This window comes from Equus caballus, chromosome 24 (assembly GCF_041296265.1).
Source record: "Equus caballus isolate H_3958 breed thoroughbred chromosome 24, TB-T2T, whole genome shotgun sequence".
Classification (NCBI taxonomy): Eukaryota; Metazoa; Chordata; class Mammalia; order Perissodactyla; family Equidae; genus Equus; species Equus caballus.
The window spans coordinates 15,269,859-15,282,281 of record NC_091707.1 but is presented as its reverse complement, the minus strand read 5'-3'; the positions used below and the strand labels follow the sequence as shown (position 1 = coordinate 15,282,281).

Sequence of the window (12,423 nt, the reverse complement as noted above, 5' to 3'; positions counted from 1 at the left end):
AAAAAAGGTGTTTTGGAAGGGAAGTCACCTTTTAATAGCGGAAGAAGTACCTCTTTTGGACACATAGCTCTGCGCACAGCCTGTTTCACAACGTTTGGAAATCCTTTAACAGTTTATGGAAGGCCACCCTTTAAACCAATCCAACAGCTCCTTTCTCCATAACCTGATTTTAGAGGTGTTTCATTATCTCTAATTACTCGGAGTAAATGATGATTACTCAGTGTTTTAATCATCAGTTTGGGTAGCAGTTACTCTAAACTCAGGGAAGCCCAGACTCCCATGGGTACTTTTGGAAGATACGGGGACTAGTCGGTGCATGCTCTCTGGTACCTCTGCACGCGGTCCCCAGGTGAGCCCCGGCTGCCTCCCCAGCCGAAGGCAGCGGCGGCCCAGCCCCTGCGGCAGCTGCGGACTCCGGCGCTGCTGGGGCTTCCGGGACCCAGGCCTGCGAGGCGAGGCCCGGCGGCTGGATGGGAGGATGTGGGCGGGGCTCCCATCCCAGAAAGGGAGGCGAGCTAGGGAGGAGGGAAGAAAGGAGGGGCTGCTGGGGAAGAGGAGGAGGAAGGAAAGAAAGAAAGAGAGAGAGGGAAAGAGGAGGAAGGAGAAGATGCAAGAGGGCAGAGGAGGAGGGAGGGAGGGACGGAGAGCGGAGCCCGGTCCGGAAGCTAGGTGAGTTTGGCATCGGAGCCGAGGGACGGGGGCCTGAGACGCCGCCGCTGCTCCGAGCTGAGTATCTCGCTTCTTTCCCTGATGGGATTCGCGTCCGCGCCGTCTTGAGCCTGCAGCGCCCCAGTCCTCGGCCCTCGCCCAGGTTCACTGCAGCCGTGCAGAGGTCCCCGGGAGCAGCTGCTGGCGAGCCCGCTACTGCAGGGACCTATGGTGAGCAAGGCGAGGTGGCGAGGGGCGCCGGGCAGAGGGGTCCGTGGCGCATCCTCGGGTGGAGAAGCAGGGGTCTCAGGCTGTGGCTGTAGCACAAGGTGGCCTATTTTTTTTTTTTTTTCCAACGGTGGTGCTAGAGGTAGGGATGCTGGCGCTGAAAGGCACTTCCATATCTGCCACTGCCTGTACCCAGGCCACTTTCTCCGTCCGGCAGCCCGGGCGATATACCCCTTTGGTCGGTTCGGGGCAGGAGAGGAGAGAAGAGAAGCCTTTAGTTGGGGGTCCTTGGGGAAGACTGCGGGGTCCTGAGCCTTACACGCTGCTGGTGGACTGGCCTTTGCCATCCCGGGACAGGAAGGGCCGGGAGAGAAATGAGAGTGTTGGCTCTGAGGTCCGGAGAGCGAAAGGGAGCTGAGGGCGGCGAGGTGGAGAGAAAACCACTAACGCGGGCTGGTTCTGCGGTGGGGAGCGCAGGTCAGCTGCCTCCGGAGCGTGTGCGCCGCCGGAGGGGCTGCGTAGAGGGGGACGTCACCAGACCCGGTCCCCAGCCGGCAGGCGTCCCCGGGAGAGCTAGCGAACTGCCGCCGCACACACGCCTCTTCCACGAGCTATTTTCGTAGACTTGCAGCATCCAAGGAGCCTCTCCTCTATCATTTCACGCTGTGGGGTCTGTAGGGACGATGGCCATGGTGCCAGGCACTCCAGGGAGCGTTTTCCTGCAGTGTCGTGTCCTATGGGGAGTTGGTGGCGAGGAGCACGGCGGACGCGCGGCTCTTACTGGCCCTCCCGGCCCGGAGCCAACGGGACAGGGTCCTGGGATTCCCGGGTCGCTGCAGGCCCCTCCCCGTGGGAGCTGGGCCCGCGACCTCGCAGGTCTCTTGGGCACCGCTTAGGTGGGAGGTTGGTGAGAGTCGCGGTTTGTGGGCTGAAGATGTTGTGAGCCGTTAAAACCCCAAAAGACATAGACTTGGTAAACTGAGGCTACCTCTGAACAAATGTCGGCGTTGGGAGAAGACTCGGGCAGGGAAGTAAAGGACAGTCGCCACGAGTTGCATCCCCGTCCCCCAAGAAAAACTTCTGGAGATGAAAGTTCTTTTCAGCTTTTATCTTTTTTAACTTAAAAAAAAAATGGGGAGAAAAACGTGATTAGCGATGAATCCTTCCGAATCCGAAACTGAAATACACCCGGCTCTCCCCAGCTCCTGGGTTTCAGCGCGGCGCGCGCTCCCGCCGCCGTCCGGGGAGATTCCTGGGAGCAGAGGCTGGTCCCGGATCCCGGGCGCCCGCCCCTTCCACCGTCCCTTCGGCGCGGGGACCGACCCTTCTCCATCTGCTTTTCCCATTTCTGGAGCTCCATCCATGGGGCTTTTTTAGGGTTCCAGGCGTCTCAAAAAAACTCTGCTCTCCCCAACCCTTTCGCAGTCAGCCCCAGCGGTGGCGCGGGAGGGGGAAAACCTACAGCCGCTCCACAAGTGGCGCGGCTCGGGCCAGGCGCGGACGGTCGTGCAGGGACGCCCGCGGGCTCCCAGCCCGGCCGTGGAGTCGGGCGACGCCGGACAGTCGCGGCGGGAGGGCTGCGCGCTTGATTCTTTCCTCTTCCTCAAAGACGTCCCTCGAGTGCCCCCAAGAAGACAACCAAGTTTGTCGGGGGGAGTGAGGCGGGAGACCTGAGCTCTCAATCTCCGAAGAGACCCAAGGCGGGAACCGGGAACAGCCTCAGGAAAGGGAGGCGGGCGCAGTGGGCTTTCGAGCGGGAGTCGTGGGACTCGGGACCCCGGGGCGGGCCTGGGCTGACGCAGGGTCGCAGCGCAGGTTTTCGAAAAGGCCCTCGTGCTGAGCGACCCACGCGCGCAGCATCTTCGGTTAGAGTTAGGACATCCTAGTAATTCCTTGAGCTGTGGGCTGGCGAAATTCTTGAGGAAATATTTGCTGCGACTCTGCAGCTGGTGCAAAGGAGGAAGGGGGGGAAGGAAGTGGCGGGGGGAGGACTGGGAGGTTAAAAAATCAGAGAAGCTGGAGAGAGAGAGACGGAGACGCCGAGGTCCAGCGCAGGCCGAAAGCTGTTCACGGTTTTCTCGACCCCTGGGAACGTGGTGGGATTTCCTTTCTGCGCCGGGTCGGGAGTTGTAAAAGCTCGGGGACATTAAGACCCGAAACATGTGAAGCGCCCTCTCCGCGGCGACGCCTCCTTTCGAGCCGGCCGGAGCCGTGAGCGCCGGCGTCCGCCCCTCCGCCGCCAATGGCCCCGCCGGCCGCTCGCTTTGGGGATTTGCTTTACCCGGCGGGACGCGGCGCGGAGCTTCTCCCCGTAATGGAGTCGGAGAAAAGAGGCTGGCGGCCGCTCCCTCCTCACTTTCCCACACCGATCCCTGGCTGATCACCTCCCCGTCTGGCCCCGCGCGTGTCAGGGTCCCCAGCTCTTGGCTGGGAGCTGAAGCGGCTGCCTGGTGCATCTGAGCGTTCGCCAGGGGACTGGCTGTCGCTGGGAGCCCTGGCGGAGACCCGGGGGAGGAAGCGGCGGGGTGCGCGCGGCTGTGTCCCGCAGCGCTGTCCTTTTTAAGCGCCCCTCGGTGGGGAGGCTGTGAGCGGCCGAGGCTCCGCCGCCCCTCCCCGCGGCCCCGCTGGAGCGGGTTCACGCTGGAAGGCGCAGCCCCTCCAGCGCGCCCCACACGCTCCGGCCTCAGGCTGCTGGCTCGAGGGCCCGGCCGGACGCACCGAATGCCCAGGCAGAGGCGCGGGCCGCGTCCCCCGCGCGCGGCGCCCGGGGACCAGCCGAAGGCTCGGCCGAGCGCCGCCCCGAGCTGCTCGGGGCCGCGGGAGGCTCGGCGGCGGGCGCGGAGGCGGCCTCTCCGGGGGGCGGGGCGCGGGGGCAGGGCGCGCGGGCCCTTTCGCCGGCGGCCGCGGGGAGGGCGGCTCCTCCGTGCGCGGGGCGGGGCCTCTGCGTGCACGTGACCCGGAGGGGCTGGAAGAAAAACAGAGCCAGTCTGCGCCAGAGTCTCATTATATTCAAATATTCATTTTAGGAGCCATTCCGTAGTGCCATCCAGAGCAACGCACTGCCGCAGCTCCTCTGAGCCTTTCCAGCAAGTTTGTTCAAGATTGGCTGTCAAGAATCATGGACTGTTATTATATGCCTTGTTTTCTGTCAGTGAGTAGACATCTCTTCCTTGCCCCCTCCCGGGAATTCGCTCTGCCCTCTCCACCCCTGCTCGCCTTGTGTCCCTCCCATAGGACCTTCCTTCCAAAGTCCACACTCCGCTTTCTGGCAGCGCTGTCGCTTTCTTCTCGGCGGGGCAGCCTGGAGCTCTGAGCGTACCGGTTCTGTTTAAAGTGCTGCTTGCTCCCGCTCGCGCTCTCGGGTCGGGTGCCTTGCAAGAAAGGGGAGCGAGAGGGGGTAAAGAGATGAAAGGCCTGCAGCCCGGGGTTGTACCTTATGGGCTACGCACCCCCCGCCCTAAGTTGACTGGGGAGACCCCAGTGCCCCCGTGGCGCGTTCCCAGCTGCTTGTCAAAACTCACAGAGGTTGCTACCGGAAACATCCCCCCCTTCCTTGGGCGTGAGCGAGCGGGCGCCATCAGATGCTTTTTGCTGGGCATTTCAAACGCATCGGCCCGCAGTAAAATAAACTGTCAAGCCGCTCGGTCAGCTGCCATCCCATGTTCTCTGACTTGGCCTCTGGACCCGGCCGCCCAGTGCCTTCCCCCTGCCCTCCTTTCCCTCCCTCCTGCCCTGAACCAGCTGGAAGTTGTGGAAGTTGGGCTCGGAGGGCAGAGGAAGAAGGGGGTTGGGTGGAGGAAGAGGGGGAGAGGCTGAAGGTCTGAAGTGGAGAGCGATGGCATTTTAATTCCCCCTCCCCCACTTTTTTTTTTTTTTTTTTTTTACCCCCTCAATGTTAACTGTTTATCCTTGAAGAAGCCAAGCTGAGATCATGGCTCAGATAGCAGTTGGGACAAAAAAAGATTAACAGGATGGAGGCTATCTGATTTGGGGTTATTTGACTGTAAACAAGTTAGACCAAGTAATTACAGGGCAATTCCTACTTTCAGGCCGTGCATGGCTGCAGCTGGTGGCGGTGGGGGTGTGTGAGGGAGAAGGTACAAACGATCCTTCTGACCTGTTTTACATCTTGACCCCCCATCTCCGGCCCTGTATGCATATGCAGAGACATCTCTGTTTCTCTCTAGTTATTGGTGTTTATTTATTTTTTAACCTTCTACCTCCTCCCCCTCCCCAGAGACACCATGATTCCTGGTAACCGAATGCTGATGGTCGTTTTATTATGCCAAGTCCTGCTAGGAGGCGCGAGCCATGCTAGTTTGATACCTGAGACGGGGAAGAAAAAAGTCGCCGAGATTCAGGGCCACGCGGGGGGACGCCGCTCAGGGCAGAGCCATGAGCTCCTGCGGGACTTCGAGGCGACACTTCTGCAGATGTTCGGGCTGCGCCGCCGCCCGCAGCCTAGCAAGAACGCCGTCGTCCCTGATTACATGCGGGATCTCTACCGGCTGCAGTCTGGGGAGGAGGAGGAGGAAGAGCAGATCCACAGCGTCGGCCTGGAGTACCCCGAGCGCCCCGCCAGTCGGGCCAACACCGTGAGGAGTTTCCACCACGAAGGTCAGTCCCTGGCCCGAGTCTGGGCGGGGGAGGGCCAGCAGGGCCGGCTGTGGGGCGGTGGAAGCCCTGGGGGAGCGAGGTCAGGTTACATCAAAGCCGCACATCCAGGAGGCTGGGGAACCAGGCTGCCTACCTCCAAGAACTTCCAGAGCTGTGGCTGAATTTATTTTTTGGAGACGGAGGGGAGGGGTTCGGCGGAAGGGGAGTGACACCACTCAGACGTGGGCTAGCCCCAGCAGTGTGTTTTTGCTATATCAAAGCCTTTTCTGCCAGGTTTTCTGTCTGTTTTTTTCAAAGCACCTACTGAATTTAATATTACAGCTGTGTGTTTGTCAGGTCTATTCAATAGGGGCCTTGTAATCTGATCTGAATGTTTCCTAACGGATGTTTCTTTTCCAAAGTAAATCTGAGTTATTAATCCACCAGCATCATTACTGTGTTGGAATTTATTTTCCCCTCTGTAACATGATCAACAAGGCACGCTCTGTGTTTCCAAGATCGCTGGGGAAATGTCAGCAACACACTCACAAGTGGAAGACGAGGCAAGGGTGGCTGTGTGCGTGTTCCTCCTGCCTTTGCTCTGTTGGCCCTTCTCTTTCTTTACAACCACTTGTAAAGAAAACTGTACACAAAGCCAAGAGGGCTTTAAAGGGAGTCTGATGGTAGTGGAGTAAGGAGTTGACCACATGGAAATTATTAGACATACAAAGGAGACTGGGAGATGCTGTCTTTGGTGCCTGTGGAAGGCTAGCTGAGTCTCTCTGGTTAGCTAGCTGCCCCATGTATCTGCTCCTTCAAATTAAAGGTATGCTTATGTCCCCAGAAAAGCTTCTACCATATATAAGCAGAATTCACCACTTATCACCCAACTCTGAGCTAGTTCTTGACTTTTCAATCTCTCAAAAAAGTTCATGTGTTTTTTTTTTCTTTTCCTCCCCAACTGTGGCCAGAACATCTGGAGAGCATCCCAGGGACCAGCGAAAACTCTGCTTTTCGTTTCCTCTTTAACCTCAGCAGCATCCCCGAGAACGAGGTGATCTCGTCCGCGGAGCTTCGACTCTTCCGGGAGCAGGTGGACCAGGGCCCTGACTGGGAGCAGGGCTTTCATCGAATAAACGTTTATGAGGTTATGAAGCCCCCGGCAGAAGTGGTGCCTGGGCGGCTCATCACACGACTCCTGGACACGAGGCTGGTCCACCACAGTGTGACGCGGTGGGAAACCTTTGACGTGAGCCCTGCGGTCCTCCGCTGGACCCGGGAGAAGCAGCCAAACTACGGGCTGGCCATCGAGGTGACTCCCCTCCATCAGACACGGACCCACCAGGGCCAGCATGTCAGGATTAGCCGAGCGTTACCTCAAGGGAGTGGGGATTGGGCCCAGCTCCGGCCCCTCCTGGTCACCTTTGGCCATGATGGCCGGGGACATGCCTTGACCCGACGCCGGAGGGCCAAGCGTAGCCCCAAGCATCACCCACAGCGGGCCCGGAAGAAGACTAAGAACTGTCGGCGCCACTCGCTTTACGTGGACTTCAGCGACGTGGGCTGGAACGACTGGATTGTGGCCCCGCCGGGCTACCAGGCCTTCTACTGCCATGGGGACTGCCCCTTTCCACTAGCTGACCACCTCAACTCGACCAACCACGCCATTGTGCAGACCCTGGTCAACTCTGTCAATTCCAGTATCCCCAAAGCCTGTTGTGTTCCCACTGAACTGAGCGCCATCTCCATGCTGTACCTGGATGAGTATGACAAGGTAGTGCTGAAAAATTATCAGGAGATGGTAGTAGAGGGATGCGGGTGCCGCTGAGAACAGGCAGGCCTTGGGGGCACACACCCACACACACACACACACACACTCACACACTCACACACTCCCAGCCACTCTCCCACACAACACACAGACTGCTTCCTTACAGCTGGACTTTTATCTTAAAAAAAAAAAAAAAAAGGAAAAAAAACCTAAACATTCACCTTGACCTTATTTATGACTTTACGTGCAAATGTTTTGACCATATTGATCATATATTTTGACAAAATATATTTATAACTACGTATTAAAAGAAAAAATAAAATGAGTCATTATTTTAAAGGTAAATGATGTTCTCTTTCTCTTTAATCTTTTCTCTATTCCTTCTGCCCCATCTCTTTGGAACGTGATTCTTTTCCTGTTGAGGTGGGGCTGGGGGCAGGACAGAAGTCAGAGGGTGGTAACTGGAGGTGATTAAGTTGGAGGCACAGGAAGTAAACTGATGGTAGAAAGATGATAATTGCCAGGATGAAGTGTTTTCCATTTCTATTTAGTGTTAACGAGGATGCAGGGCCCTCCCCCATCTGGATGGCGCATGCCTTGGAGAAACAGTGGGGTGAAAGAAGTAGGACAGATTAAAGACTCAGGTTGGGGCTCCTTGTACATCTTCTGTTTTCGTTCACCTGTTAGAGGTTTGTCTCAGCTGACTGTGACAGAGCAGAATCTCAACTCTAGGGAAATGATTCCCACCTCTGCACCACATTTCCATTATTATAGACACCAAGGTTACATTTTCAAACCCAACCTAATTTGCACACTCACATATTAACATATGTGTACGTGAGTGTTTTCTTTCAACAGGAGTTTTTTTCTTGTTTTTGTTTTAGAAGTGGGTTTTTTCCAGTAAAACTTAATGTGCCTTCAAAGTTTGGTGACCACTATTTTAATAGACTCTGGTGGAATTCTCCAGTTTTGCTTGACTCTTTTGCCTTGTCTCCTATTCCCCACATGAAAGCCTTCATCAAGTTCAACATTCCAACAGACTGGGCTAGGTGGGGGGTGGCAAGGGGATCAGATACTGAAGGGTCAGAATTTCTAAGCAGGCACTAGAAAAGTCTTCCACTATGTAGAATGTCTCGAGTCAAATGCCAACTCTCCTTGCCTCTCTGTGCTGCACCCCACTTCTCTGGAGCTGGGCAGAAAGTGATGTACTTGGTGGAGGTGATGTTCTGAGCCAGAGTTTCTTCAAGGAGAAAGCTTAGTTTTTGCCCAAACTGAAAAAGGAAAACGCTAATATGCTTGAGCAGCCTCTCTGAGTTAGGGCTGCCAGCAAGGCAGAGAAATGGCTTTTTGGAATGACACGGATATAGGGGCAAAGAGGACCAGAGGAGAGACCTTTGTTTTTCCTTATTTGCCACATGCAACTAAATGACGCCCTGGAATTTTAGCCTGCTCATTTCTTCTATGTGCATTTTTTTCTGCATAGGCTTGGATGGGCTTGGGGCAAAAGCAGTGTCTTTGTATAGTCTGTGTGAGGTGGGCTGACAGGAGTGCACTAGACATGAGTGGTGGTGGTGTGCGCACCCCCTGCATTCATGTACACACACTCTTCCATGTGCTCTTGGGTGTGGGGTGGGTTCACAGTTTTGTTTTTAATTACTGAAGTCCTACAATCCTCCAAAAGGAGCAGCTTAGTGGAAACCAATAAAAATAGAAGTGGAGTGGCTGCCAACGCCCCAGCTCCCTGGAGAGCACAGGTGGAGAGAGGCGATCAGAGCCCCAGGCAAAGGCAGCGAGACTCCAGGGTTCCTCCAAAACCCTCTGCAAAGAGGGACAACCCCCCTCCTCCAGCCCCCCCAGGTCGCAGGCCCTTTGATTAATGGTATGGAGGTTGAATACATCATTTAGGAGAACCCCTGAGGTTCCCCTCAGGCGTCCTGGCTTTGTTTTGCCCGATTTCCAGCAACTTTCTGAAATGTCCTTGTCATTGAAAAGGAACTCGCAGATATCCAGCACTTGGACAAATTGTCCGAGGGGGAGTCCTGAGCCCAGTGGCTGCCCGCTCAGGTCACTTTCTAGCAACTACCCTTCCCCCAACCGCCTCCTCCTCCTACTGGCTTATTTTCAGGAATGGATAATGTTGTTTATTTGTTCAGCCAAATATTTGGTCTGGGGAATTTGCCGTGAAATTCTGTGAATTGCATATACCTAGTTAACAAAATAGTCTTAATGCCACAAACGTTAGCATGAAAAACAACGAGCTATGACCAGCTTTAACTCTTTAAATTCTGTTTGAGGGCAGAGTCCCGAGGCCCAGGAAGATAAGGAATTGAGTGTGTGTGGAAATCATTTAATTTAGGTTTCAGTATTTTATATTTTGGATTGATGCTCGACCCAGTGCCCTGTGAGTGTTGTGGGGTGGTTCTCCACCTTGCGTTTGGATCCAGCCTGCCATTTCCTCCCCTTCACATCTCTTTTTCCCAGAGTAATGTTCTCATGACTTAAAGGAGGGGAGGGAGAATCGCTCTTGAGGCGTCCAGCGAAGTCGTAACCACATCAGAGGCTGCTCCATCGATCCCTGCCCAACCCGTAAACGAACTGGCTTCCTAGGAGCTTAAGGAAAAAAGTGGGGGATGGGCCCGAAACGCATCACACATTCCCGGCTTTCGTTGCATAATTCGCTCAGAACCTGCCAGGTGACCTGCTGACTTTGTTTTCCGTCTTGCCCGGGCCTCATTCCTCCACCCTTTGCCGCCGGGCAGCCTACACCGAGAGAGGGCAGGGGAGCCGCGGCGCGGCGGACCCCAAGAATCCCGGCCTCGGACGCCGGTCCAGCCCGGCCCGCAGGCCCCGCCCGCCTGCGCCCGAGCTCCAGCCCCGGGCCGCGGGCACCAGGGGGCGTCCTCCCCGTCGGGACTGGACGGTGCACCTGCGGCCGCGCCCGAGCGCACCGCGGGCGGCTCCCCCGGCCCCTCCCGGTCCACAGGGGAGACTTCAGCGCCCCCGCCCTGGGCTGACCGCCCCCCTCGCTCCTCCGCCCTCGGGGAGCCGGCGCTCCGGAGACGCCCTGCAAAGACGGATCCGATCAACGCGCGCCGATCCTAAGGGCGGGTGCTCGGCGCATTTGGCGAGAGATGGGGTCCAGCGGCTGAGCAGTCTGGGGAGAAAGCTCACCCGGGGGCGGGCCGTACAAGGGGTCGAGAGCTTTAGGAGTTTCCCGTGGGGGGGGCGGAGAGCAGGAATTAGGGAGCGAGGCTCTCCTTGCACCCGGGTCACAGTGGGTCCCCATCTTGGAGCGACTGAATGGGGGCGTGGACGAGGAGGGAACAGACCCAGGCCGAGGGTCGGACGCACGGACCCGTCCACCAGCCGCCCGCTCGGCCTCCTGGGGCCGCGCAGAACCCGGGGCTGCGCTGCTGCCACGCGCTCCCCGGCCCGCACCTGACGGCGGTGGCCGGAGAAGAGACGAGGCCGGCGTGCGGGCGTGGAGCGGGCGGGTCGCCTTCGGAAACGTGCAGCCAGGCCCGGGTGTTAGACGGCGCTTCGGCTGAGCGCCTCTGGGCCTCTGGCCCGGGACTCACAGGGCCCGCACCCTCGCCGCCACCCACAGGCCAGAGCTCCGAATGGTGACCCCTCAGGTGAATGGAGGAGAACAAAGCTTGAGGCCCAAGTCTCCAAGCTGTCGTCAGTTATACTTTTGCTTCAACACGGAGCGAATGGTACATACACACACAGTCTCTATTTAAAGTGAGAAGAATAAAGCAAGAGCAACGTTGGTGACCTTGCAGTCCCCGAGAACCAGAAGGTTGCTGGTACGCCCTCGAGGAGTTGAGGGTGACAGTGCGCTGTCCCATTAGAACCGATGCAGAGGCATCAGCGTCCCGGTTGAGACAGGCTAACACAACTCTGAAAACTTAACTGGTGACAAGCTCGGAGTGGTGAGAAATGTGGCCCTGGTGGGATTGCAAGGGTCCCGCGTCCCCATGCTTTCCACACACAGAGCAGAATAAAGAAACCGCTCAAAACGGCAGTGGCCACCAGTGAAGAAAAGCGGCTGGTTTCAGGAAGAATTTTGGATTGCTCTAATATTAAAAAAAGAAAACACCACTGGAAACTTTGAAAAGTAAATAAAAAAGGCGAGCCACATTTAGTCAATTCTAGAAAAAGAAATTAAAATATTTTCTCACTGAGGAAGCCATTTGATGTTACCATCTATAAGTCATTTTACTTAAGGTATTAACTGAAGCAAGTTCCAAATGTCTCCGCTTTTTCTCTCCGAATATTCTCTAAAAACTCCGAATGAAAATATAAATGCTATGTTGTTGAGAACAAACTACTCAGAAAATATAATACTCTAGGATTCATTACTATAGAAATGTTTACTTCAAAAATGTGAAATTTGAGGAAAAGAAGACAAGATGGAACAATAATTTGCTGAGTTATGTTACTAATGAGAATTTCTGAAGTCTAGCTTTCAGTCAGCTTGGCCACATTTTTCTGAGGAAAAGACCTCACTGATCTCCCTTGGCTTTTTAAAATTTGATTTCTAACAAATATTCAAAAACAGCGACCAGGCCTCCCACCCTGAGTTCCTGAGCCCCGGCCCAAGTGCAAGGACGTCCTAGTTTTGCGTAGTCTATTTGCCATCACTTTAGCGAGATTCTCTTCCAGTTCTCTTAGCTGAAGCTCTGGCCAGCCGATAATTTTCTAAAGGATCCAAGGCACACGGAATGAGAGTGTAAGACATTGGATCCTACTGTTTACTCGTGAAATTATTTCTCTGGAGCTCTGGTCCCAGCAACAGAGCCCATCCCCCGCATAGCTACCCAGGATCCACTTGAGAAAATGTATACCTGTGTTCATGGAAGCTTTACGCTGATTTAATTTTTCGATCCTTATCATTTGGTTTTCAAAGCAGTTTGTTATTGAGGTAAGACCCAGGAATAGAAGCCAAAGATATGCACATTGTGAGAGAGGGAGAAAGAGAGAATTTCTAATTCAATTCAGCTTACCTTAGTCTATTATTGATGATTATGAAAAATAATGAGGTGCTCTTTTTCAAGGAAAATAAGTATGGTTAAGGCTATGCCCAATACCCCTTGAATTCACCCAGCATTCCAAAGTAGAAAAAGGTGTATCTTTGGAGAACTGACTTATAAATCTTAAATTGGTCCACGGGATCT

General features: G+C 55.3%; 1 protein-coding gene across 4 annotated transcripts; it reads left to right on the top strand.

Moving 5' to 3' along the window:
* The first annotated feature begins 495 nt into the window (after positions 1-495).
* Positions 496-7,588, top strand: BMP4 (bone morphogenetic protein 4). Of its 4 annotated transcripts, none has more exons than XM_005605167.3 (4): positions 496-669; positions 3,903-4,027; positions 5,114-5,493; positions 6,444-7,588. In XM_005605167.3, exons 3-4 carry the CDS (start codon positions 5,121-5,123, stop codon positions 7,298-7,300), a joined length of 1,230 nt encoding a protein of 409 aa, XP_005605224.1. In that variant the 5' UTR covers positions 496-669; positions 3,903-4,027; positions 5,114-5,120; the 3' UTR covers positions 7,301-7,588. The 4 variants fall into 4 exon arrangements, with proteins under 4 accessions (XP_005605224.1, XP_023483474.1, NP_001157442.1 ...); XM_023627706.2 differs by having other exon boundaries at positions 533-669; positions 5,167-5,493; positions 6,444-7,565; NM_001163970.1 differs by having other exon boundaries at positions 590-879.
* The last annotated feature ends 4,835 nt before the right edge of the window (positions 7,589-12,423 follow it).

What these genes read in the sequence shown, in the direction of transcription:
- BMP4 (XM_023627706.2), top strand. Translation starts at nt 608, where the DNA reads ATGCAAGAGGGCAGAGGAGGAGGGAGGGAGGGACGGAGAGCGGAGCCC. An exon ending in ATATGCCTTGTTTTCTGTCA is followed by an intron (nt 4,028 to 5,166) that starts GTGAGTAGACAT and finishes TATTATGCCAAG; the next exon opens with TCCTGCTAGGAGGCGCGAGC. An exon ending in GAGGAGTTTCCACCACGAAG is followed by an intron (nt 5,494 to 6,443) that starts GTCAGTCCCTGG and finishes AACTGTGGCCAG; the next exon opens with AACATCTGGAGAGCATCCCA.